The sequence below is a fragment of the Passer montanus genome, unplaced genomic scaffold, assembly GCF_014805655.1.
Source record: "Passer montanus isolate IOZ18808 unplaced genomic scaffold, ASM1480565v1 scaffold54, whole genome shotgun sequence".
NCBI classification, from domain to species: Eukaryota; Metazoa; Chordata; class Aves; order Passeriformes; family Passeridae; genus Passer; species Passer montanus.
This window is the reverse complement of record NW_024370374.1, coordinates 404,863-431,218: the sequence shown is the minus strand read 5'-3', so window position 1 is coordinate 431,218 and position 26,356 is coordinate 404,863. Positions and strand designations below refer to the sequence as shown.

Sequence of the window (26,356 nt, the reverse complement as noted above, 5' to 3'; positions counted from 1 at the left end):
GGGAAATTTAAATTCAGTGGGAACAAAGGGGTGGATTGTTTTACTGACTACAATAAGGATCTAGGGACTTCAGTCCAAACTACAATCAGACTAGGTCACTAAGGCAGTTATGGTCTAATTGAAAATGGGAGTTGAAGATAATGTACCTTTCCTCCAGTACAGGGTACCTTGTACATAGTACATGATAAGCAAAGAGGGAAAAACGGGAAAGGACAGGTAAGTAATGCAAAAACTTCCAAAAGAGATGTCCGTCACAAAAAATTTTTAAAGATCAGTATTTTTTTATATTATTCTTAGCAGTCCAAGTTAATGCTGGACAAAGAGTTTTTAAACTGTCTAATATGTTCATTTGTAAGAAAGCCCTACGAGATAAAAACAAAAGAAAACCCACAAGAATGATCTTCTCTTGTTAGTTTGTTTTACTTCAATGACAGATACCACATTTTCCTTAAGGGACTGGACGTTCTATTAGCCAGAACTGATCTTTGACAGCTATTTCTAATTTAATACTGGCCTTTTAGCTGTCAAGCTAAAATTTAGTCCTATACAGAGTCAATACAAGGATATACATCACTTGCAACTCAATTAAGCTTTCACAGGAGAGTTTACCCATGATTTAAGCAGTGCACAGTCCTTGTGCTGACCTGCTGCATGAAGCAGGAAGGAGCAGCCGGGTGGATTTCACCGTGCGTGTCCCGACAATTTCACAAAAACCTCACAGAGTCTGCTAGAACATACTTACCCAGTTCTTCCTCTTTTTTTTCTTGGAGTCGCTCTCGATGTTGCTGCCCACACTGGAGTGGCTGGTGGCACTGTTAATGCTGGAGACACTGTCCGAGGAGTGCTGCCTCCGGATCCGCAGGTCTGTGGGCTGAGTAGCTCCAGGACCTGGATGTGAACAGAGGCAGTGTCAAAATTATCTAGGAAATTTGATGAATGGCATTAATAATGCAATCCTGAAGAAACATTTTGGGAAGCCAGCACTCTGACAATCACTTATCCCAATGGATGGACTGTGTATTTCAAATCCTTGTTTCTTGTGATGAGATTAAAATCTGAGATGCTTAAAACATTTCCTTCAGCAGTTTATCACAGTGTGAATTAGTGGGTTACTCTGGTCTCTGGGTAACTGTGATGGTTACATCAGCTATTACCCAGAGGACTGAGGTCTTACTGGAGAGCCCTGGAGTCTCTGTATGTGGTGCTTGTCTCTCACCTTTGCACGTGAGCTCAGGTGTGTTGATGACTCCATTGATGGCAGCCTGGGCAGCAGCATTTTGTTTCTTCAGAAGTTCAATTGTCTTCCTTAACTCGTTCAGTTCTGAATCCTTGAATAAAGGAAAAAACCCATATGGTAGTACACGGTAGAAGAACACCAAAGAAGATGCTTTTCCATCCAACTTTTGATAGTTCATAGTGAATTTATGGAATATATATGTACAAAGAGGTGAAAATGAAGTTTAGGATACCTGGGGAAGCACACCCTCAATAGGGTGCAAAACAGCTTGGGTATTATGATACCAAAAAAATGCATATATTCTGTAATGCAGAAATAATGTCTATTCAAGCATAGTGTCCAAAAACACAATGCTGTGAGTCTTGTAAGTATTCTTCTTAGTGCTTCTTTCAAACATGCCCCTGCTGTATGGATGCATTGGGATGAAATATATTAGAGAAATATCCAATACTGAAGACTTGTGTCCAAAGCAACAATTGATAGGAATAACCTGATCAGTTGCCACGAAATCACAGTGCAGTTTCATACAAATTATTTTTTACATTTTACTCTGTCACCACAAGTGAGGGAGCTAAGTCAAATTCACTTATGTTTGTGATGTTTTCCCCCCCACAACTACAGAAGGAGCATGGACAACAAGGCTGGAAACAGAAATGAAGACCTCCAAATTCTTTTGAAGCTTGCCTTTTGTTCTGCTGTCATGGTCAGGCTCTGCAGTCGGATTGTCATGTTCCCCAGGCTCTGCTCAAACGCTGCCACCAGGTGAGCCTGAAACCAAACCACACAGGAGGAGTCAGTTCTCTTTCCCCAAAAAGGAGTATTTCTGCAGGTATTTAATCAGTCCACCCAGTGCATGGCATTGTTTGTTGTGTAAATGGTGCAGAGAAGACAACACTGCTTAGAAAAGGTCAAATGAGTAGAGCACACATTATGGAAATGCTTGCCAACAATAAAACATAAATCAAGTTTTTGTACAAAGAAGAGTCAGGCAGAGATTTCCCTCCAACTAAATCACTATTTTCCTTTGTGCATAATTAAGGCAAAAAGATGTTGGTAGTCGCAGGGGTGGAGGTTCTCACTGTGGTTCTCCCACCAGGAGAGCAGCTGCTTTGCCAGATAATGCACCTGCATCTAACTCTAAGACTTCTCCAATATTTGAGTGCACCTCACTTCCAGCCAAGGTCAGCTTGCTACATATAATCCAAAATTCCTGCTGCTTGGCCAATTACCCCCTTTTATTTTCCCAAGGAAAGAAAAAAATGTGCTCCACGGGAAAAAGATTCAACATTCTTCTCCTGAGAAGCATGGAGAACACAGTGTCCATTACATGAAAGACATCAGCTAGGAACTGAAAATGACTGAGAAGCAAAAGGAAGGAAAAGGAGATTGGGAAGATGGAAAAGAATGTAAGAAGCTGTATTTCTAGAGCCATGACATGGCACTGTTTTATGGGTACTCATATGCATACATAACTCATCACAGGTGTATTTCAACATGTATTTGTCTCATTAGCCATAATAATCTACACTAACCATTAAAAAAGTAGCTTTATTTATCTATCAAAAATAATTCTATATGCACAATGACAAGTAAAATGGTGAAATCTTTCCAAGCAGAAAAAGATATTTTCTCACCTAAAAAATACAAAATAGCAAAACCTTTCACAGAGCTATTTCAGACTCATTCAGCAGCAGCACACTGCTGCTAAATAACTGTTCTCACATTCACAATGAAAACAAACATGAGCAGTACAATAACATCGGGATGCACAGCTCTCACTCCCATAAGCCCCTATGAAAATAAGCAGAGCTGAGACTGTGAGAAAATGGCAAAAAGTAATTCAAAACCTAACACTATACACGAAGGAAAATCTAAATATTTATTTTAAAAACACAGAGTGCACAGCTTCTGTTGGGGAGGATGAACAGGGCACAACAAAGCTGATATTCAGGGATCCTTAGCAATACTTTTCAAAAGCAAAAAATAAATGGGCAAGCAGGAGTGCATGGATTAGTAACAGATACAAACCCTTAGTGCTTTGACCTGAGCCTTAAAAACCTGAGCCTTAAAAATTGCTCATTCAAAAACAGATCTTGCCATTATTCCTATCTCAAAATCATTCAGTGAGCTATGGAAAAAATATATCTTTATTTTCTATAGCTGGAGCAAAATGTTTTCAAATTCATGCCCTTGATGGCTTGAGAAGCACCAACAACTGCAGTGTCTACGCAAGGAAATTCAGGAAAAAACCTGTAAATTGAAGAGATTCGTTTGAATTGTTGAAGTTTTAATTGACTTTTTTTAAAGGAATTGTGTCTAAAGGAAATGTCCAAGCGTCTTAACTTACAGCACTTATTAATCTAAATCTTTCTGGAAACAGACCTTGCCTTTTACGTGGAAGAAGGATGTTCTCAGGAAAGAGGTGGCTAAAGACTGAAATTTAATTCTGGGACAGTTATAGCAACATCTCTGTTGCCAGTTTATGGACAGATCAGGGGCAGACTCAAGTCTAAGAAGTTTAAATAGCATGAATAAAACACTACAAAATTTTAGCAAAGTGAACTAAGTAAAATAATATCAAAATAATAAATTATATGCTTTGTTGTTTTTGGTGTTGTTGGTTTGTTTTTTGAGAAAAGCCCATAAGAAAAACCCACAGAAACTCAAATGACCCCAATCCAAACAAAAACACACAGGAGTGTACAATAAACACTGTTCTCCACAAACAGAATGGTAGTAACCACACAGAAATTCTTGGGCAGATGCAGAGCAGCTGGGCCAGGCAGTGAGCAGCCTGTGCTGAGCACCAGCCCAGTGACCCTGAGCTGTGGGAAGGAGAATGCAATAAAGCCAAGGCAGAGCCAAATGATCTGTTCAGCTGACAAGTTCTTTGTTTGAAGGACACAAGTTGGGTTATTTAACAACATCATTAAAAACCTAGGCAAGAGAATCTGGTCCTGCTTTCCCACAAGTAAAAGAAGCTTCTGAGTAAAACCAATGCCTGTATGCATCCCCTTTGTATTTGAAAGGCAAATATAAGATTTAATTTTTGAAAGATGTTTAGACTGTTTTCTTTTCCTCTTAGGACAGTAACTAAGTGGTTTTAACTAAGGGCAGCCAAAGCCCTTTTATTTGACTTCTCTGTTATAACTGTGTTCTTGGTTTTCTGGCCCCATTTTCAAGTTAGATGAAGCACTATGATGCCTAGAGTGGACAGCACAGATTTCCCCTTGAACCTTTCCTGTGATACTGCTCAGGTGAAACCTGTCCTTTCCTGTCCCAAGCTTTACACTCCCCCAGTTCCAAGAGCTGATGGACAGGGAAGTCCCCTTCAAGCAACACATGTTCTGATGCTTATTCATTCCCATAAACCAGGATGTCAGTATGGTCTGACCTGCTGACTATTCATCTCCAGCTTATTTACTCTAGAATTGCTTATTTTCCCTGCAAGCTTCTGTGTTGCAGATTCCTGCTATCTGTGACTGCAGCACAGAATACCCAAATAAACTTGCTCAGGGTCATACAGTATTGCCTCAACACTTCCTGGATTCCAAGCATTTTTTTCCCCTCAAGTGTCCTAAATTATTTATCCCTCAAATTCCTGAAAGGAACAAGCAGAAGTATTGTCAACACTGACAAAAAGTCATGTATCTCAGTTCTTCAGGCTTAACTTTAAATCAGCTTCCAGAGCCCCTTATGCCAGTATTATTTATTATGCCATTAACCCACATCTTTATGCAACAGAAAAACATAATGCATTTCAGTCCAAGTTTCTATTAACTTTTATTCCTACCAATTATAATCTTTATCTGTATCTCATCCCACCCAAATGTCAAAGCAAGACATTGTTTATAAAAAAAGACCCTATCTTCTCAGGACCTTAAGATGGCTTACACAGGTACAAAGCCAAATTAATATTATAATCCAGTTTTTAAAGAAAGGTGTAAGATAACTTAGTAGGGCAGAGGATGCTATTTTTGGACCTGTCCTACACATGCATGCAGTTATTTCTTTAAACACATCAGTAATAGGAACTGAATGTTATACACATGAAATCTTTTTGTCACTTAAAAAACCTGGCTGGTAATTGTTGCATTAAATGCATTCCAGGTTAATGTTTGCTCTCAAGAGTTGTACTCACATTAGCAGTCAGCTGAGTTGTCAGAGCTGACACTTTTTCTTGGGATGCATCCAATTCTCTCCGCAGCTTGCGGATCTGTGGGTTTTAAGAGAGCACTTTATTGCATCATAACAAGGAGAAATAAAACAGCAAGACATAATACAATGCACAGTGTCATTTATGCTTGTCAAAGAGGACATGCTCTTACCTCTGACTGGCACTTCTCTTCAGGCTGTAAAATAAAAGGAAGTATGTGAGGATATTACAACATAACCAGCCTGACAAATTTATGCATATTATCTTTTTGTATTTCAAGAACTCTAATATGAATTCCCTATTTTGGATTCCCTCATCCATATTCAGTCTAATTAATCTCCTAATTTATTTACTCTCAAGGAAAAAGTAAATAGGCTACTGGAGGTACTTCCTTCTGCAGGAAGGAATTTGGGCTCCACCTCAGCCTGCTGACCAGTGCACCTCTGATCTCAGTCACAGAGGTGTGAAGAAGTCCTGGCTCTGTCCATAAGGGACTGCACGAGGCTCTGAAGAACCAGGACTGCCACAGAACTTGGCTGATCCCAGGCAATTCCCTTCATCCCACGCTCAGCTCTCCATGGGAAGGAGGTCACATTTTTGCATTCCAAAGTAATGTGAAAAAAAATAAATTAAAATTCCTCCCACTTGGGTGCTGCCTAGGCACTGTGGCAATGAAATAGTGAGGACACACAGCCAGTTGTGAGGATGCCAAGTGGATGTACTGACCATCCACTGTGGTCAGCATGACAGAACTGTGGCTACTATGGTCTGTTTCTAACCACAGTTATCAGCTAAGGAGAAGTATGGGGTAGGAAGTCACACACTCCACAGTTTCCAAGAAAACATCCCCACTACCAGCCAGCAGGAAAATTACAACCATCCAAACACACTACTGGGGCCACTCGTGCAGCAAGCACAGGAACCTGAAGCTCTGAGTGCTCTCCTGCTATTTTCAAACTCCAGCAAGCCTTATTTTAGGATCAGATAACCAAAATGAGTACATACTTGTGGAGAATATGTTACGGGCACAGTGACTAAATTGCCTTTTTTTAAGGATTATTAATATTTGTGCATTGCAAAGTGAACTTCTTTAGTAGTAAATCATTAATATAAGGATGGGATGACTTTATTCAGCAAATTTTGGGATGCTATAAGTAACAAAGTTCAAATCTCCTCATATCTACTGAGGTGCTTTGTAGCAAAAGCTACTGAGCACAGCATAAAATACAGACTCAAAAAATCAATGGCTGCTTTTAGGCCATTGAAGTCTATGTTTAATGTGCTAAATATCCACAGGCATCTTCAAGAACATGAACATCTTCAAGAACATAAACATTCCTTTTCTAGCTAGCATTCAGAACACAGTCAAATGAAAACTGCTTTTTTCCTGTTCCTTGAATGGCAAAACTAGTACAACAAGACCAGCCAATTCAATAATTTTGATGAATAAATATACACTTCATTTCATTATACTCACTGTGGAATAAATAGATGATGTACTGGACACCAAAGAGAGAGAAGAACCATGCACTAAAGGAAAGAAAATAAACACAATGAATTTAAGTGCACTAACCACAGGGTGGAATCATCATAAATCATCCACTGTAAACCACCAATCTGCTGTAGAAATACTTTCACAAATTTCATCATCCATCATAAGCTTAATTATATTATTGTACCAATAATGTACGGTTTGAAGCATGCATTGCCAGCTGATACAATCCGTAACCTTGGATTTGGTAAAGCTGTTTCAAAATTCTCATAATGCTTGCTTTTTTTTGGAAAATTAGGTGTGACCAAGAAAGTTTACAAAAGTTTTGATGAAGGTCTGTTCAGAGATAAATATTTCTCTGGATAGTTTATATTAAAATTCTTGCAAAAGGGCTTACTCAAGATAAAAAAAAAAACCCAAGAAATGCAGAAGGGATTACAAAATTGAATCTAAGTATTTAATCTTCCGTTTTAGGGGAGACTGAGGTTTGGGGGTTTTTTTTCTAAGTAACAGACCAAGATGGGAATGTCCTGAGAAAACCACAACACCCAGCTCCACTGTGTAACCAGATGCCCCAGGAGAAGACGTGGAGAACCCAAGATAAAAAAAACACAGTCTAATTTTGGGGCTGTGAATTCTCCTCTAAATGCAGCTGTATCTTCCTTCTGATGACTTGAGGGATCTGCATCAATGCACCAATGAGCCCAACATTCCCTTTCCCTGCAGGGTTTTCTTGGTCTTTCTATAAAGCAAGACATTTTTTTAACAAGGCAAAGTCTGGTCTCTCATAAAAAATTAACAGTGAAAACATAGCTACAAAACTTCCTGGAAAAGGATTTGTTTCAAGCAATTTTTGCATTTACATTGAATAACGAACATATATACACTGATGACCTAGATGATCTTCAGAGGTTCCTTCCAACCCTAACTATTCTGTGATTCTCAAAGTTGTTACTATCCTGATGCCTGTTACTCAAGTACCAGGATTCACATATAAATATAGTATGATTTCATTCTTTATTACACTATTGAAAAATGTACATGAAGCTATTTTTTTCTGCTACTGAAACATGCAAAATTGTTTTCCCTTATTTTTATTTTTAAAAACAAATAGTTCTGAACTGAAACTTTCATTCAAAATTCAGGTAATTGAACACAAATCAAATAAAATAGCACAAAATCACTTTTTCTTTCTTCTAAGTCCTCCAGGAAAGAAAAAAAAAGTTTAGAAAAACTGCCATTTTGCTTTAATTACCAACTGCAATTCTACATTTGTAATAAATGGGTTCTGCTTTCCCACTGACATTATATCCTAAGGCAATACTGGAAAGAGAAGTAAACAACGTCTAAGTTGGCTTCTGAAGGAATTTAAGACAATTTAGAAAACCCACAAGAAAGTAAAAAAAACCCCTCACACCCATTTGCTTTCTCTGGGTAATCATATTTTCACTTAAAATGATATTTCTAGTTAGATATTAAAGACCATCCTGCACTAAGAACATAAAAATAAGTGGTGTGAGTCAGAGCCAGGCTCTGTCTAATGGTGTGCTCCAGCCCTGGCTGCAACCACAGCCCATGTTTACTGAAAAGAATGAAAAGAGGAGACAGATACACAATGATTATTCCCCAGGTACACCTTTGCACCTTCTGGGAATCAGCAGAGATGGAAATTCCAGGGGTAGAAACTGCAGTCAGACCATTATTTTGGCTGCTGTGACCTGTCTAACATTAACTCCCTCAACTGGTACTGATGACACATTTTGTCTGTAATGAAAAATTCTCTTGTGTTCAGAAATGTAATTCTCTGCAGTTGTTTTAGACCTGCTCCTGAATCAGTCAGTAAGTTCCTTGAGTGCCCCCATGCCATTGTGCTAAGAGAAGGAATGGATGACCAATCTCTTCATAACAAACCAAAATTCAATACACATCTCTTCAGCCATCACTTTCCAAACTGAAGACTTCTATTTTAACTTTGTATCACAGATGTTCTGTGCTTAAGGTCTCCTTCTCACTTTTCTTTACTTGCATTGTACCATTAAGATTTTCAAGATGGAAAACCCAAAGTGAGGCAATATTGCACAAGGCCACAAATGGACTCATAGAGGGAATATAGTATTATTTTCTGGTCTGCCTCCCTATGTTCTTCCTTGTTGAATTTTTTCCTAATAGAGACATAACCAAAAAAGAGCCCTACCAACTGGCCTGAGAGGAAACAGAAACTTTACCGTGAACTTGGTCAGACACAACAAAGAGTTAGCATCAGCTGGAATTTTTAAGATCACATTGGGACTTTAATACAGGGGAGAGGACACAAAATAAAAAAAAAAAGGGAAAGAAAGAAAAAAAGGAAAGAAAAAAGGGAATCCTACTCCTGCCTTGTGAAACACCACCATCACAGAGAATCATAGATTTATTTAGGTTGGAAAAGACCTCTAAGATCATCCAGTCCAAACATTAACCCAGCACTGCCAAGGCCACGAGTAAACCATGTCCCCAGGTACCACATCTACACAGCTCTTCAATTCCTCCATGAACGGTGACCCATGTGCATCATTTGAACAGGTACATAATTTCAGATTTCTCATTTCAAGGACAACTAAGGAGTTAATAGACCTGTGCAATTTCTTTTTAAAGGATCTGCAGATGGCTACTTGAAGGCTATTTAATCAGGAGCCTGAAGGCAGTTATGCTCTTGATGCAATTCCTGTTTCTTGCAGCCTACAAACCCAACCTACAAGCCTACAGCATGAATCTGCAAGCAGCCTACAAACCCAAATTGGTCTGGAGCTATTATTTTAAGGCACTGTAAATGCACAGGCAAGCATGCATCAGTTTTAATGCTAGAAAAGAAAGGCTCTAGCCATGACCATCTGCCCAGAGAGCAGAAAGAAAAACTGGTATTGCAGTCAGTAGCACAAAAAATAATAAGAATTTATATTCCAATGATAACAAATTTAACTTTTGTTTTCTCTTGGAGGCTGAAGTATCAGGGTGGAGCCAGTGGCAGCCCAGCTCCTGGGGATGACTGCTGGCTGGAAGAGTGGGGAAACTGGAGAGCCAAGAGACCACTCAATTTTTATGCTGCGTTTTTCCCCATGAAGTTCTGGCGAGTTTGGAGGCTGTTCCTGCTGGCGCCTCCACAGCCCTGAGCCCTGTCTGACACAAGAGTTACTGCAAGGCTGACCAACCTCCCCACCTACATGCTGTGCTGTGAGAGAACATGACTGTACACACACCCAGAGACAAAAGAAGAAAAGGCTTTAAAGAATAAATCCTGGCCCAGCTTTGAAGTTAATGAGAAACAAAAGTCTTGTAATATTATGTGCTAGGAAATAATTAAGAATTACGTTGGTAAGCTTATTGACACTGGATGATTGTATAAAATCAATTTGTTCATTAACCACAAATTCAAATTTCTATAATACTCTAAAATCTATTCTCTAAAGGTGAAGGCAAACCTCTGCTATATTCAGAAACACTTGACCACTTAGACCTTTTGACTCCCTGAGAAAGAGGCAGGAGCTAGTAAGCAGGATAGCTTAGTAGTAAGTGCTCTCTATAGCCAGGGAAGTGATGGAAGACCTTTCTCCTGAAGACAAAAATGCAGAGACTACACCTAAACATTCAATCCATGTGGTAAAAATTATTATCCTTTTAGGTGTGGAAAATTGAGGAAGATCTGAAAGAGATCTTCAGTATGTCCCCTGCAGGGTCAAATTCCTTCCTCAGATACAAAAGTGGTATTTTCCAACCACTTTCAAGTTCGTAACTTAGTGAATATTTTTTTGGACTTAATTTTTATTACTTTTTTCAAATGAATAAAAAGTGCTTAATAGAACATTTCTCCTAACTCTTTTCATATTTTCCTTTTCTTCTTTTCTTTTTTAATAGTTTCTCTTCAAACATGCAATACTTATTAGATGCTTATCCAAACCATGCTCTCTGCTGGACAAGAATTTCGGAACTACAAGAGAGAGTTTAACTTCCAATATGCCAAAATGGACTTGCTGCAATCTTGAGCACAGTTAAAAGACTAAGGCTACAATTTTTCGGAAGATGTCTTCAATAAAACCTAAGTAAATTTTGCTGCAGTAGCTCTTCTGGTAAATCATTGAATTGTAACACAGATACAGTGACTCAAATTCCTTCCCAAATTATATTTATTATATAAAGCTGCAATGACCCAGCTTTTAGCCCTACAGCATTATGCTAATAATTTTCAACTCCTAATAAAAATCCTCAGCCACAGACCTCTAAAACACAATAAAATGTACTGACTAAATTCAATAACCAATTAATTAATTAATCTTTCCAGAGACATATCCAATACATATTTTCTACCTTTTCCAATGGCAAAAAACATGATGGGATAACCAGAATCTCCAGAAAGGCACTTTGTGGCACTCAAAGGCTTCTGCAAGCATTGAAGTGTGGCTCCCATGCATGTCTGGTTCTTGGGGAGCAACACCATGGGGCACTGGTATTAACAGTGCTGAGTAAGTGCAGGTCTTCAGAAGCAAAGAGCCATCAAAGGCATGTGTGGCCTGTGAAGTACAATCAAGGTCCTCCAACCCTTGCCAGAAAGGAGATTTAAGACTCAAAGAGTTAATGCTGAAAATGTTTCCTAGGAACTACTCCATGCTTGACTTTTCAAAGTGCAATGCTTGAGGATTTTAATGTGTGCTCACAGCCACTACACACTGCTACAGCTACAAGGATGCCTGATCAGGAGCAACCAAACTAAATATTCATTTATAGGTAAATGTTTTTTCTTATTATATTTGCATGGGTTCTTTTTATCAGGTGTGGTTACATATTTGAAAAGATAATGAAGCTCTAGAAAGACAAGCCTAGATGTTTCAAAGAACTACTCAACTCCCTTTGGAATATCTGTTGTATCAAGCCAGGACATTGAGCAGAAATGAAAAGCAAAGACTATCTGAGTACAGTTTAAATACTGGAAAAATTACTGGGATAGAAACAGTCCCAGTAACTGATATCACTTATCTATAATATATGCAGAAATGTGGAGGTGCAAGTTCAAAATACCCCTATTGAAGAAACACTGATGTGCTGACTCTAAGCATGAATTAGTCGTTATGAGAGCACTAAAAATGAAGCACAGGATATGTTTAAGCCATTTCTTTGACAGTCAAGGTCTAGGTACAACACTTATTTCCTGTGTCTGACCAAAACAATCACTGAATAAACATCATCATTCTCTCTGGTGACCAGTGACAGGATCTGAGGGATCTTTGTCCTGAAGTTGTGTCAGGTTTAGGTTGGATATCAGGAAAAGGCTCTTCACCCAGAGGGTGACTGGGCACTGGAACAGGCTCCCCAAGGAAATGGTCACAGCAGCAAGGCTGACAGAGTTTAAGGAGTGTTTGGACAATGCTCACACATGGGGTGATTGTTGGGGTGCCCTGGGCAGGGTCAGGAGTTGGATTTGATGATCCTTGTGGATCTCTTCCAACACTCTGAATCTACAATCAGAACAACCATGACTAGAACTATAGTTTTAGCCAACACTGAGAGCTCCACACTGAAAAAGCTGTGTTTGAACTGAGAAGTGCCCAGTTCCTGTGCAAAGGCCACCCTTTGAGTTGGAGTTCTGGACACTGAGAATTTTAGACTTTCTGTGCTGATAGACTCTGACTCCCAGGAGAGCACTGAGGAGAGCACTCTCGATCTCCTCTCTTGACCTGAGGCCATAGAAAAGGCTTCCAAAATTGACTGATAGCACTGGGATTATGGGTGTGTAGTTAATTAGAAGCGTGTAACATGCCAGGGTGGAAAACTTAAGAGTTTTGGGTTTTGGGGTTCTAAAACTTAAGAGTTTTAGAATACAGTAATACATATATAAAATAAGATGGAGGTTTTAGGGTGGAAGCTGGTCCTTCTTTATCTTCTTCTTCCTTCCTCTTCATGGGTTTGAGTGGTATTTTGTAATTGGACAGAAAAGTCCGTATTGCAGACTTCGAGTTAGTTATGGAGTAAAATGTGAAAATAATTTAGGTGTCATTTCCTAATTGGATAATCTAGCCTTAAAAGACCTTGTATAGAAAGATGGTTAGCCATTGTTAGTAGAATGCAGCAGTACTCACGACTTGTAACACAGATAAGAAATAATAAAAAGAAGGGTCTGAACACAAAACACTGTCTCTAGCGCTTCAATCCCGACCTTGGCAGAGGCAGAAAAAGAAGCCAAAAAGCGGCACCTTTGAGCACGCCCAGCCCCACAGGACCTTACTGACCCTCCTCGAAGCCATCGCGGAAGGAGCCGGAGCGGCTCATGGTGCGGCTCTTCTCGTCCAGGGACATGGAGCTGTTGCGGAGGCGCGTGTCGCCGCAGGGGTCGTAGGGCCCGTCGGCGTTGGACAGGCTGTGCGTGCGCAGCATGCTGGGGTTGGACAGGCTCATCTGCGCCGCGCTCGTGGGGCTCGCTGCAAAGCCAGCAACAAACACACCTCAGTACCGCCAGCACTCCCGCTCTCCTTCTCCGATCCTCCACCAGCAAAGGTTCCTCCCTCCCCCTCCACTTTAAGACAAAAATTTTTGATATCATCTTCTCCGGGCATCACTGGTTTTCAAGTAAGGGGTATGCAAACTAGGCTAGTGAATGTGAAAACTCTAGTAAAATAAGGTCATTTTATACACTGTCCGTATGTCCGTAATGTCCATGTGTCTGTAATTCCATAAACAAGCTCAGTCACCTCACTAACACCTCCCAGGCACGGGAGAATGAAAGAAAATTATCTTGTCATTAACTAATTCATTATTTAGTTAATGAATAAATTAATTCATTAGTTATATAATTTATTCCTCATTTAATTTGGAACTGTTCTTCCACAAAAATTGTAGTATTTTGTCTATACAGAGCAAGACTTATCTTCTTCAAAGCCTTAAAGTTCTAAGAAAATGACATTTTTCTATGTATTTTAGTCACAAATATAAAGAGCTTTAGTTTTCTCATAGCTGTGCAGTTCAGAATTTTCTTTCCACTATGATGTCCTGAGAACTGTAAAATACCAATTTTGCCTTAAAAGTCAATATTCTTCCAGCCAGTGTTTAGAGTACAAAAGTACTGCAATCTCACATTTCTCGAAAGCACTTTTGTGTTAAAATTATGCCTGCTATTTACTCAGAATTAGTTCAGTTGTGGGTAAAAAAAGAGAACAAAATCATTGTTCATCTGGGTAGGTTCCTCTTGGTGTGATGCTATTGCCTGTTTCTATATAGACCATCAAACGATACAGACTATTGCAGAAGACAGGATAATTCAGTTCACAAGTGCTTGACTTTCATATCACCATTTGCTCTTAAATTAAATCCAATGACCTTTCTTGACTCCAGTATCTCTAAGTTCCCATCTTAAGAAGACAGGAAAACTTTTTTTTTTTTTTGTGTTCATTGCAGTTTGTGGCCAAAGAACTTTAAGGCTAATACAAATACTCTCCAACACTGTGCATAAAAAGATAAGTTTCTGGGCTTATGACAACACTCTTTGGTTATTTTTTTTAAACTTCATGAACTTTCCTGACAGTTTGCTAGCTGTTGGAAATGTAGCCATGCTGAGTGTATATTCAGCTGAAATTTTGCTAAGTATCAGTTTATTTAAAGCCACTTATTGAATGTGTTTCTTTCCAGAACACTCAAGTAAAGGCTCTAGAATGTCATTACTGCAACTCAAAACTACACTAGAAATAAGTGACTGTGCAATCTGCTCCAAATTTGCACAAGACGTTCACAAGTGCAAGCTTAACTATTTTGCACACAATTATCATATATAAATTAGTTATTATATAGAAGTTATCATAAACAAGATATTTATTTTAAATAATAATATAAATTATTATGGAGGGGCTTTTGAAAGTCATAAACAAACAGGCATTTTCTTTCCAAATGTCACTTCAAGATGAAATTTACAAACCTGAAGAAACTGCAAAACAATGAAGTCATATTTAACCAGCCCAACAGAGATGAGCACCACTAGCACTTTAAATGAGGTTATTTCAACTGCTGATATAGTCAACTAAATCCTTCATGGATCCTACCAATCAGCATTTTTTGTTTCCTTAATTTAAAATGTGTTTATCAAAGAAGTTAAGTAAATGAATGACAGTTTTTCTGACTTGAAACTCCCCTGACTTTTATATATTGCTTGATTGAGCTTTCTGTAATTTTTCAACAAGCCACTTGAAAAAGACAAAGTAACAAACTGATGAGGCTAGCATACACAGTAAGTAAAATGCTTGGATTTTAGAGAATTATACACGTTGAAAAATCTGCAGGCAACATCTTATGTCCTCTAAGCATCCCAATGGGTGATATCAACCGACAGCTCTACTGAACATTTTATAAAGCTCACAATTTATATTAATCTGATTACTCCCAGAGAATCATTCTTGCAGTTTCAAAGTTACTGCTAGAATGGCACCTTTGGGCATATGAGATAATAATGCTAATTAGTCACACTCATTTCAATGAGATTGCTTCCTCAGGTTCAGTGTGGGTCTTGGAGCTGCTGAAAGAAAATTATCTTGTGCAACATGCTGTTTTCAGGGCACACAAAACATTGCTGTGATTATTCAAACAGATTATTATTCACCAAGCTGCGAGAAGTTAAATCTAGTTCCAGAGGGTGATGTTATGCTGGATCCAGATGAAAATGGAGAATTGGCAGCAGTATCCTGCAGTCCTCCTGCTGAATGGGACCGGAGCCATTCCTTTGCATCCTCTTGACTACGCAGCTGGGAGGATGGAGTATACCTGCAAAAACAAATAGTTTTTGGATGAACTTGGATATTTATTTGACTTTTTTGTTAAAAAAAACCAACCATGAAATGTCACAAGGCTTGGGGTGGGAGAGAGAGAGAAAGAAAAAAGGAAGAATCCTCATATGAAATTAAAGGATTAAATAATCTAAACCAAATATAATTCTGAATTAAGGAGCTGCTCCAAGTTCTTCCAACATGTTCCTAATTCATTTTGCCTCTGTTTGGGGGGGGAAAACCAAACCACAAACTTCTTTCCTATGGCATCAGGTGTAACCAAACCAGAGTGAACCAAAATTTACACGTAGAAGTTGTGCTGTGTAGCACTGTAGGATAAAACCTAGTGTGTGCTACATCATATGTTTTAAAATAAAACTGTAACTTGGAAAACCTACTCCTAGGTTATGCCAAAATTCTAACACTATTTAAATATTTTGGTACATCAATAATCTTAGCTGACTTTTAGTGATATTATAACAAAATTCAAGTCAACAATCCATTATCAGGATTTTTTTCAACAAGCTGTGACCCAACGCTTCATACTCCAGAGACATCCATATCAGGCCTGTGGAGGGTATCCCATTTAGTTCAAAAGTAACAGCATTGAAGCACAGAGGAGACTATGTTTAGCCTTTTCTGAAGGCATTGAAAATAGCTGAAACATAGTCTATGCCAACACCAGTGGCAAAACACCCCTGGCTTCAGCTTAAGTTTCATTTATTTTGTCTCTGTGTGAAGAATAGATATGTCAGGACAGGTGTGATGTGAGCCATGTGATAGGGTACAGGTACCAACAGCCAGAGCATCATGGAAACACTCATCTGCTGATGGAATTCAGTGTCTGCCTTGGGCTATGCCATCGCCTTTGGACAAATATTTATGAATAAATAGCTCTTCTTCCAAAAACTCAGAGCCTATTATTTGCTGATATTATCTATTTAATTAATTTGATTGCCTTCAAGTAAATGCCCTACAGTAAGATATCACTTATTGAGACTATTTTAAATCAATGGGAACACTGCAATAATTTAAAATGTCAATCTGCTTTCAGAAAATACATTCATTCTTCTGCTTATGTCTCAACACTTCATCAGCAGTCCCTGACAACCTGCATCTCTTAAACTTTCATTATAAATCAGTTTATTTAGAAAGGGGCTTTAAATAGTCATGTTACCTTAACACACTACAGATTTATTTTTATTGTCAGCATTAATACCTACCTCTTCAGCACTCAAATGTTTTGGTCTTAGAGTCTTTATTAGAGACATAGTTGAGGACCATAGAAACATTAAAACAAATTGCCATTTTAAGAAAGGCTTTTAATACTCAACTTCATGGGACAAGGCTGCTCTGAAGAACAAGATGCACAGCACAGAAAAAATCACAGCTGCAGTTTCAAGGAAGTGATCCCAGACATCGCATTATGCAATTTAGAAGCTGAATTTCCTAAATTGTCAGAGATACCTCCTGTAAATTCTCTAACACATAAAGCACTTAATTAACATAGCTAATAGTAATTCTGGCTAGAACTGCTTCTATCAATGGAAAAAAGTATGTTATAAAAATCACTACCTCACAGATGTACAAAATATGTTAGAAGACAGCAGCTGAAAGTTTATTTGATGAATTTTTTTTGCTATTTTCTATGAGAGTAGAGAATAAGGTATAGATTATAAACTATAGATTAAGGTATTATGATGCAATTTTTTTTAAATTAATATGTCAAATTTCATCCTGAAAGGTTTGGCATGATCTTGTAAATCTTTTCTATTTATATAACAACACCAATGTTCCCAAGGTTTAAAATCTATTTCAGGTCATTCCATGTAATAGCCACCGAAACAACAACATTATTGTTTTTAAATCCAGCCCAGGGATGGTTCAAGATGCTTTCCAGCAATTAAGCCAGCAAAAGCCACAATTCTTGCTCAAGCAGTGAGGCCACTGGATGAAAAAAGCACAGTTGTCAATGGCCTTCTTTGAGGATTGGAAGAAAAGAGGAAGAAAAGAGGAAGAAAAGAGGAAGAAAAGAGGAAGAAAAGAGGAAGAAAAGAGGAAGAAAAGAGGAAGAAAAGAGGAAGAGTATTGTTGCCACCTCTTGCAAACTGCAACCATCACCACCAGCCACAACAGAAACACAAATCAAACTCCAAAGCCACCACAGAAGATGTTAAACCATGTGGAAACACCAATACCTGAGTCCCTTCTTAGGCAAAGTGTTCCTATCAAGATGTGGGTCGCTGCAGAAAAGTTAAAAGAAAAGAACTTCAGAGAAGAACAAAAGGGAAGGAATAAGATCAGGACGAAGGACATACAAACATCTGCATCACCTTTTCAGAGGAAAAGGTGCTGGGGCCTCCCTACAGAAACATGCACAGACCTCCTCACCCAGGTGGGGTTTGTACAAACATGCAGCTGCTACCATGCCAATGAATCACATCTCTTCACAACCTCACTTCACTCTTTCTCCTACCCACAATGAACAAAAATGGCTCTTTAAACATCAAATGGGTGTTTAAAGATACACTTTTCAGCACGCTATTGGTAAAACCTGATGGGAATACTCAAGTCCAAACCACCTTCCCATCATTTCTTTCAGCAGACAGCCTCTAGGGAATGCACCTAATTACTGTAAAGAGGTATTGAGCCCAGACTGCTTAAATTTCCAAATCTTAGCCTACGTTCCATTAGCAAAGTAAAATGGACTGATCAGTTGCCCAAAACTCAACTATTTCAGTTTATGTTTTTACAATTGATGAGCAGAGCCTGTTAATATGTTTTGAAAAAAAATACCCCTGTGGTTAAGTAAATTAATTCAATGACAATCCTTGTAGCTAAGTTACAGTATGGGACTGATGCAAAAGTGAGCTGCAATGTTTAGATTTGTGTCATCTTTTCCTAACTTTAACATTCATTTGTACAAGGATGACTGTACCTAAATACTTGGAAAACACTCATGAGCCAAGCAGCAGTAAGAGACTGACGACACTGAATGACACAGGGACTTCACAACAAAAAGGACAGGCCAGAAAGGCAGTGGGAAAAGCAGCATGCCAGAGGAATGCTGAAATGCTAGTGAGAGTTTAGATTCATAGGGGGAAAAAAAAAGGAAAAAAAAAAAAAAAAAAAAAAAAGGCACGATTTTCAAATTGCCTTTGGCAAAGATACGAAGGGTGGGTTAAAAATACCCTCGCAAACCAAAGGACATTCCCAGAAATGAGAGCAACATCAAAAACATGCCAACTGTGCTGTATGCCACTCTCCAGATTGATTTGGGTGGGTAGATGGGTGTTTGCAGGGACTCTCACTGGCATGTCTTTGTGTCAGTTCACACCTGGATGATGAACACAGCCAAGCACTCAACTGAGCACAGTCTGGCACAAAACAATTTGCTTCACTGAGATGGGCAACGAAACCTGCAGCCTTGAGCATATACTCCTGTCCTGAGACAGCATTACCTGTCCTGTCTCCTGGGCAAGGTATTTCGGCAGAATTTGGGGCTAGCAGCAGGGGAAGAAAGAGGGCTAGAAAGAGCAGTCCAACAAGACAGAAAACAAGAGAAGGAGTATTAGAATGCAAAGATGAGGGAACAAAAAGGAATTATAATAAAACACAAAGATAACTCCAAACTGTCAGAACTGCACTACATTCAGGGGCAATTTTCTCCATTGAGACGCAGCTACAAAAGTCTTGCTACCTGAACTCATCACTACACATCAGGACATAGCTGATTTCCAGTGCTTGGAAGGGTTCTACTGCCATCTACAAGAGGTTCCTCAGAGACCACTGCAGAGTCCTCCCTAGTGTTAGCTCAGTGTCATCAATCCAGCTCTGATGCTAGAAAAGCCCTGTTCCCTCCTTCATGCTCATCCTCCTCCCAGGTCCCACCCTGTGTCCACACAGGTACCAGTGAATCTCATATACAGAGCTGGGGAACTGATCAGTCTGAAATAAAATTCAGCTGATTGTTTTCCACTTGGATCCAGCTTCCAATAGGATTCACTAAGCATACACATGAATGCTTGTACTGAAATATTTTAGTGAGCATTTGGAGATAGGACAAGACAGCAGGGAGAGGATGAGAAGGGATCAAGTGACTATGGAGATGAGGACTTGTCTTTTCAGCATCACCTCCAGTTTGAAAGTCATCAAATTCTACAATCAAAAAGTTTAACATGAAAAGGTTGACTTTTGAAATCAAAATTGGAGGATTTTTAAAAATACCACTATCACCACAATTAACAACAGATATTTGGAATGCAAAATTCAAGTATTAGGTACCATCTGGTAGCAAAAAAAAAGTTGTCACATTGGCTGTGACAGCAAAATAAAAACCTCTTCTGAACCCATCCTCCTGCTCTGAACTGGGCTCCTTTCCTGGAATAACTTATCTGTATGTTCTAGTCCTAGAGTTATCTGCACTGTCTGGTAAGAGGCATTATTTGATCTGTATCTGTAGCATTGGCTACTGCTGCCAGGACTTCATTCCCACTTGAGATACAAACATGGAAACAAGAGAAAAACCCACTAACCTTTCAGACAATGTAGTCTTAACACTGTTGGTTCGGATAAAGGGAGTCAGAGAATCATCCTTGGAGGCTGGAATCAAGCCACTGGAGGAGTTGTGGCTCAGCCCACCTCCACTGCTCAGGGAGATGTCTATGGATTCGCAGCTGGTGTGTAGGCTGCTGACAGACTGGTATCCAATGCCATCCTTGCTAACTGCAGAAGAACTACTGGCGTTGGTACCCCATGTCAAACTGTTTGAAGGAGCCGAGTGTGCAGAACTGGGGCTGGAAGCCAGTGGAGACTGGTTGAGATCTGTGTTTTTACTATAGAGGGGACTGCTGCCCCCGCTGCTCAGCACACAACTGCCAGATGGGGAGTCAAGGTTACCCTGCTGGTTCATGGTGGCATGAGGGTTGGAGATGATTACTGAGTTTTTCATATTTTCAGCTGTTGTGATAGGAACTTGTTTACTAGGCTTGCCACCAAAAAGTCTGTAAAAAAGAAGACAGCACAAAAAATACATAAAATGGAACAGTAAACATAAGGATATCTTCTCTTTCATCTCAGCTTCAGAAAACCAGAACTGAGTACATGATCCTAGATTGTACATATGTAACTATACATTTATAATCTCCTTGTGTTCATTGTCCCTTTCAATAAAGCCCAGACACAATTACAACAGCTCCAAATCTTTCTCAGGCGTGTCATCTTTGAATAATCAACCAATACTTCCAAAAAGCTAAAATACACCTTCACAGAACTAAGATACAACCATATCCTCTTCTGTTCCTTAAGGAAAAAGGACATCAGAGAAACAATCTGATGTATGGAATACTAGAGACTGGAAGCTTATTGACAATGTAAATTCTGTACAAATCGCCAAATGGACTGCACAGAAGCAGCTTTTGCTGGGATGCAACAATGTACTCATACCAAACATAGGCTTGTTTTGTTCCATTAAACAAGCTGGCTGGAAATGGTATTTTTTAGTGGAGAATGTGACGTTACCTGCTTTTTGGCACCTGGAATTGCTAGTAAAAAACTAGGCGAGCTCCAGAACTCGGGGAGGGAGGGGATGGAGGAGGCTGACCACAGCATCACTGTTGCCTGTGATGCAGCTCACTGCCAAGGAAAAAAAGACCCCAGTTCCCTCATAAACAGTCAATGGGAAACTTCTCAGAAGTGCCCAAGTGTCTCAGTAGTAAACACCCTTGAGACTAAATTATCCATCATTCCAAAAACTGATCTTCAAAATTAGGAAGGAAGCATATCTTCCACTCCAGCTTCAAACATCAACCCCAAAACACTTTTGCTTTTGTTTCTGCCTCTTGGCTACCTGTAACTACCTTTGGAACCTTAGTTTTCCTCATGCATACCTGTAGAGATTTGCTTTTTTGTCATTCACTGTGGAGTACTGTGGGTGAACCCTTTCAGAATAGAGGACTACAGCATTTACACGCAAGTGTTTCTGAAGACTTAGGGGTGGGCATGCAGCAGGCAGAACGTTCTCTGCTTTGGAGCATGCCCAGGTTGTGGGACACATGGACACGAAGTCACTTTGTCCATCACTTCCCAGAAACACAGGCTGTATTAGAGCTGGGCACCTGCAGCACCTGGAGCAAGCCCAGTGCTGCCCAGCAGCAGTGTCCATGAAATACCTTGCCCAGGAGACAGGACAGTGCATGAAACACACCTGAGCTGGGCAGCTGCTGTTACACACTTGCCCCAAGGCACTTGGACAACACTTCCAACTGAGAGGGCAGGTTTAGAGCAGACATAAGGAAGAAATTCTTCCCTGTGAGGGTGGTGAGGCCCTGGCACAGGCTGCCCAGAGAAGTGGTGGCTGCCCCATTCCTAGAAGTGTTCAAGGCCAGGCTGGGTGGGGCTTTGAACAAGCTGGGACAGTGGAAGGTGTCTCTGCCCATGGCAGAGGAATCGGAATAAAATGATCTTCAGGGTCCCTTCTGACCCCAATCAGTCCATGATTCCATGGCACTCAGCAGCTATACCAGCTTAGTGCATTCCCCGAGGTATTCCTGTGCCAGAGCATACAACCTCTTCAGCTTCACTGGGGAAACCACTCTTAAAGAAAGCATCCTGGAGCTTAAAAAACCCCAAACACCCACACAACAGTTTTATAAGCTGCTTCTAAGCTACCCCCTGTTTATGACAACATGGAAGTTACATATATTCACAAACTTATAGATAAGTCTTTATCATTAAAAATATATGGATTCCAATTCACTGTGTAACACCAAAAAAACCTACAGGGCCAAGAGGAAATATGCAAAAAACAATGTCTGCAACTCCACTACGAAAATTAAGCTCAAAATCTTCTTTATTGTCATCCTAGAAATCAGTAACAAGCAGACGAGGCCCAGTTCAACTCTGACACATTTCAACACATGACAATTTTGACAGGCTGGTGAAAATTCAAGTGTGAAATTGTAAATCAAATGAGGGAATAGTTAAATTGAGCCTCAGTGTCTGCTCTTTGAAGTTTCATGTATTTCTAACGTAGCTTTTCAATTACACAGCCAGCAATGCAGCTTTTTAGTAATAAAAATTTCCCAATCACATTCCTACCAATGTGCCTGAGGCACACTGAAATCACTGAAAACACTGTAAATCTGCATTTCTCACTATGTATTCTATAGAAGTGAAAGGCCTACTGGAGTTTTTAAGTAACCATTGATGAAAATTACATGTTCCAAAGTACATGGCTTATCTATTGTTAACCAGGTACAAAATAAAGTATCTTCAATTATCCTCACACAGACTCTTCAAATAAAACCAACCATCTAAAAACAGTTTACAGCGTCAGCCTAAGCTGCCATCACAGCCATTATGCTTGCACTGGTGCTTCAGATGGAATGTGGCTTTCTCACATCACTGGAAGCAGGATGATGGAGCATAACTATGGGTATTATGGGTGTCACAACAAAATGAAATGCAAAACACTGCAACTTGAAACACACAAGCTACTCAAATTCAGTTGAAAAATAATATTAACAGACCTTTTCACCAATATCAAGGCTTTGATATACACTGCATCAACAAATTAGCTCCTCACCAACTATTTGTTAATGTTAGTGTGTGGGGTACTCTTGGGAGAAATAGAAGACAGGATTTTTGTCAAAAAACAGTATTAAAATAAGAAAATTTAACCCAGCTTAGACAGTAACTTTATTTAGGGTTCTTCTTCACAGGCTAAAATGTTGAGTGTTGCAACATACTGGGCTAATCCACACAAGTTATAATAGTTTGCTTTGGGTGAATCTCAGCCTGGGAGGTCAATGCCACTGTCATCATGAAAATCTGATAACCCTCCAGTTGGTTTACAATTTGATCCACAACCGGAATATTTCCAGGTTTGTTACATATACATCTGTGCAGGGACTCTTCAGTAACGTTCTGGTAAGAAAACTCTTATATCTGAGATTGTTGCGCAGATAAAAGCCTCCAAGTATGATTTCTGCAACAAGGAGACTCAATTGTAATTGCCAAAGCCAGATAGGTTTGGTTTTTTCCTGAACGTTAGACTTCTGCTGCTGTCGCATGATGTCCTAAGTATCCACAACACTGGTCAAGCCGTTTATGTGAAATTAAATGTAAATACCATGACCTTGAAGCAGGAGACTAAATAGAAAGTGCTGCACCAAAGCCAGCCAGGCCAGGCTGGCAGAGTCCTGCTCATTCAGCTCCCACTAACATCACTGCACAACCGAGGAATTTGTTGCCTACCTGCGCAGAGTGGGAGAGGCCACATCGGGGTACTTGACTCCTTGCTGGTGGGTACTCTGAGCTCCGCTAGCAGCAGGCTGTGATGCAGGGTTCACTTTAACAGAATTACATGAAGCCACGCTTTCGTTGTCAGACGAAATCCCTTTCTCTTTATCAGTCTGATTGACTAATCCTGGCAGAGAGCTTCCAAGAATTACCTTGGCAGGCTCTCTGATTTTAGGGACAGGCAACCCAGCTGACTTGCTGCTTATGTTGGAGTCTATGCTACTTGTGCTAGATCTATTCCCAGCTCCACTTCTGCTACTGGATTTACTGGGCCGGGGTAAGCTACGGTACTGAAGATTAGTTCGTGCACTAAGTGCTAAGTAGCCATCATCCTGGTTCTGGGAGCCATCAACACTAGTCTTCCGACCAGTGGTCCTACCCATGAGTCCAGATGACTTGGGGATCTTTCCCAAGGTAGCCGATCTACTGGTGAGAGCTGCCCCACTGGCAGTGATTATGGTCATGCCTACGGCTGACCCGCTCTGTTTCTTAAATCCAAATGTATTAGCATTAGCAGCAGCTGTCCTAGAGTTACTTGTGGGAAGCTTTTTGGATTCATCACCACTGCTGCGTCCTGCATCTGATGGGGAACGTTTAACATGTCCAGCTTTAGGAGATAGTCTACCCTTTTCTGATACCTTGGCGTCATCAGTTTTCCCTACAAAAATAGAAAAAGAATTCTAATATTTAATGACTTGAAAACATCAAGCAAATGATGAAACTCAAAGCAGCATGAAAAGCAAAAGCGTGTTAGCCATTGGAGTGCGGTTCAAAGTTATGATCTAGTCTGCACTGAACTTACATGCCACTCTAGTGAGTTACACATGCAGACTTGCCAAAGAAAGTATGTGGTGCCTTTGTCTTTGAGAATATGCAAAGCAGAACAGCCTCACATAATAGTGACAGATAAAAAAAAGTTTCCCTCTGTAGCTACGACAGATTGATCATTTCCATCATTACACACTAGAAGTGTTAGGCTGATAGTATAATTTCACTAAAAGGCATTGTTAAAGCATTCGTATTGTTCAAAACAGTATATAACTTTAACTTTTTCATATACAGTTGTGTACAAGACCTAATAAAAAGAGAGGTATTAAATTATACTGCTTGATTATGCAAATTCAATAAATTTTCTTTCACACATCTGCAAGTGCTAAAATCATTAATATACATACAAGAAAAGCCAGAAGTCATGTTTAGTATAAATAAACATGCTTGTTTAGTAAGGGGGGGGGGGGCGGAAATCTCCTCAACCATATATATTGTATGCTCTTGGTTAATAGTGACTTTGACAACTAAAATTATGTTATTTATTCTTCACACAGAACTACTGTGCCAAATAAATTGGCTTAAGACCAGAGTTTTCATGAAAACAACTGGAAGGGTGTACTAATTTGAAATACACATTTTCAGACAGAAATAGAAATGTGGACATACAAGATGCTGCTTAGGTTAAAGCAATGCCTAAAAATACAGACAGGATTACCTGAAGTTCAGGTTCTGCCTCGGCAAAGTATTTAAACTGTTTTCACACCGAACACATTTTTGGCTTGTTTATATCTTACACATTTTCTCACCTGTTCCAGGTGTCTTTAATGTGCCTGAGGTGGTTGAAGGTTTAGGCCTTGGTGTGGTAATGCCAACCTGAGCCGACATGCCCCGTCGCCAGGAGCCCGTCTGGGAAATAACAGTGTTCTTCCTACCAGAAGTGCTTTTATCAGACTCATCTGACACATCAGAGGGATTCCGCCTCCATTTGGATCCTGGCTCCATTTTTATGCCGCTATCAGATCCCCCATCGGATTTCTTGACTTCATCACCGGACCATAAGGAATTTCGCTCCACCTGGGAATGCTTTTCTGCATCAGTCTAGGACAGATAAGGAATTGCAAGACAACTTTCAGAGCAAGTCCTTCTTTTAGGAAACTTCCTAAGTAAGAACCATTACCCTAATTCATCGCTAAGCAGTCATCTCTGAGTACCAACAAACATGCCATGCCTTTGATGAAGAAATGTCACAGCAAGAAGTAAACCCCAGCAATGACATAATTTTTTAATATGCTTTATAAGAAAAATAAAAAAACCACAACAGCCATGGTCCTTGGAATAAAGAAAGGGAAAGAAACCCCTACTTGTTTTATAAAGGACATATTCAGCTCCATGACATTTATAATCCTCCATCTCAAATTTCTGACAAACCCTTTTACCGCAATGCCAAAAAAGCATTTCAAACCTGTGCAGCCAGCCTTCCTTTGTTCCTGCTGCTTTCTTATCTCTTGTCTGGCAATCTGATCTCCAGAGAATGAGGAGGCAGCTTTTGGAACAGATCTGAATATGTGGAATGCTGTTAACTCTAACCTAACATAATAAAAGGACACCCAAGGACTAAAGAAAAA

The 26,356-nt window shown here is 39.7% G+C and overlaps 1 protein-coding gene across 11 annotated transcripts in view; it reads right to left on the bottom strand.

The window, feature by feature from the left end:
- NAV2 (neuron navigator 2) overlaps positions 1-26,356 on the bottom strand; it is a 372,985-nt gene that overhangs the window by 19,137 nt on the left and 327,492 nt on the right. For 9 of the 11 annotated variants that reach the window (XM_039724986.1, XM_039724990.1, XM_039724991.1 and 6 more), the window contains 13 exons: positions 25,538-25,829; positions 23,916-24,618; positions 20,195-20,662; positions 19,121-19,186; positions 17,858-17,902; positions 15,497-15,657; positions 13,143-13,331; positions 6,871-6,923; positions 5,566-5,589; positions 5,379-5,453; positions 1,922-2,005; positions 1,217-1,328; positions 743-888 (listed from right to left, as the gene is read on the bottom strand). In XM_039724986.1, the coding sequence (XP_039580920.1) occupies positions 743-888; positions 1,217-1,328; positions 1,922-2,005; positions 5,379-5,453; positions 5,566-5,589; positions 6,871-6,923; positions 13,143-13,331; positions 15,497-15,657; positions 17,858-17,902; positions 19,121-19,186; positions 20,195-20,662; positions 23,916-24,618; positions 25,538-25,829 (2,418 nt within the window). The remainder of the gene's footprint in view (positions 1-742; positions 889-1,216; positions 1,329-1,921; positions 2,006-5,378; positions 5,454-5,565; positions 5,590-6,870; positions 6,924-13,142; positions 13,332-15,496; positions 15,658-17,857; positions 17,903-19,120; positions 19,187-20,194; positions 20,663-23,915; positions 24,619-25,537; positions 25,830-26,356) is intronic. The other 2 variants (XM_039724988.1, XM_039724984.1) reach the window with 1 other exon arrangement.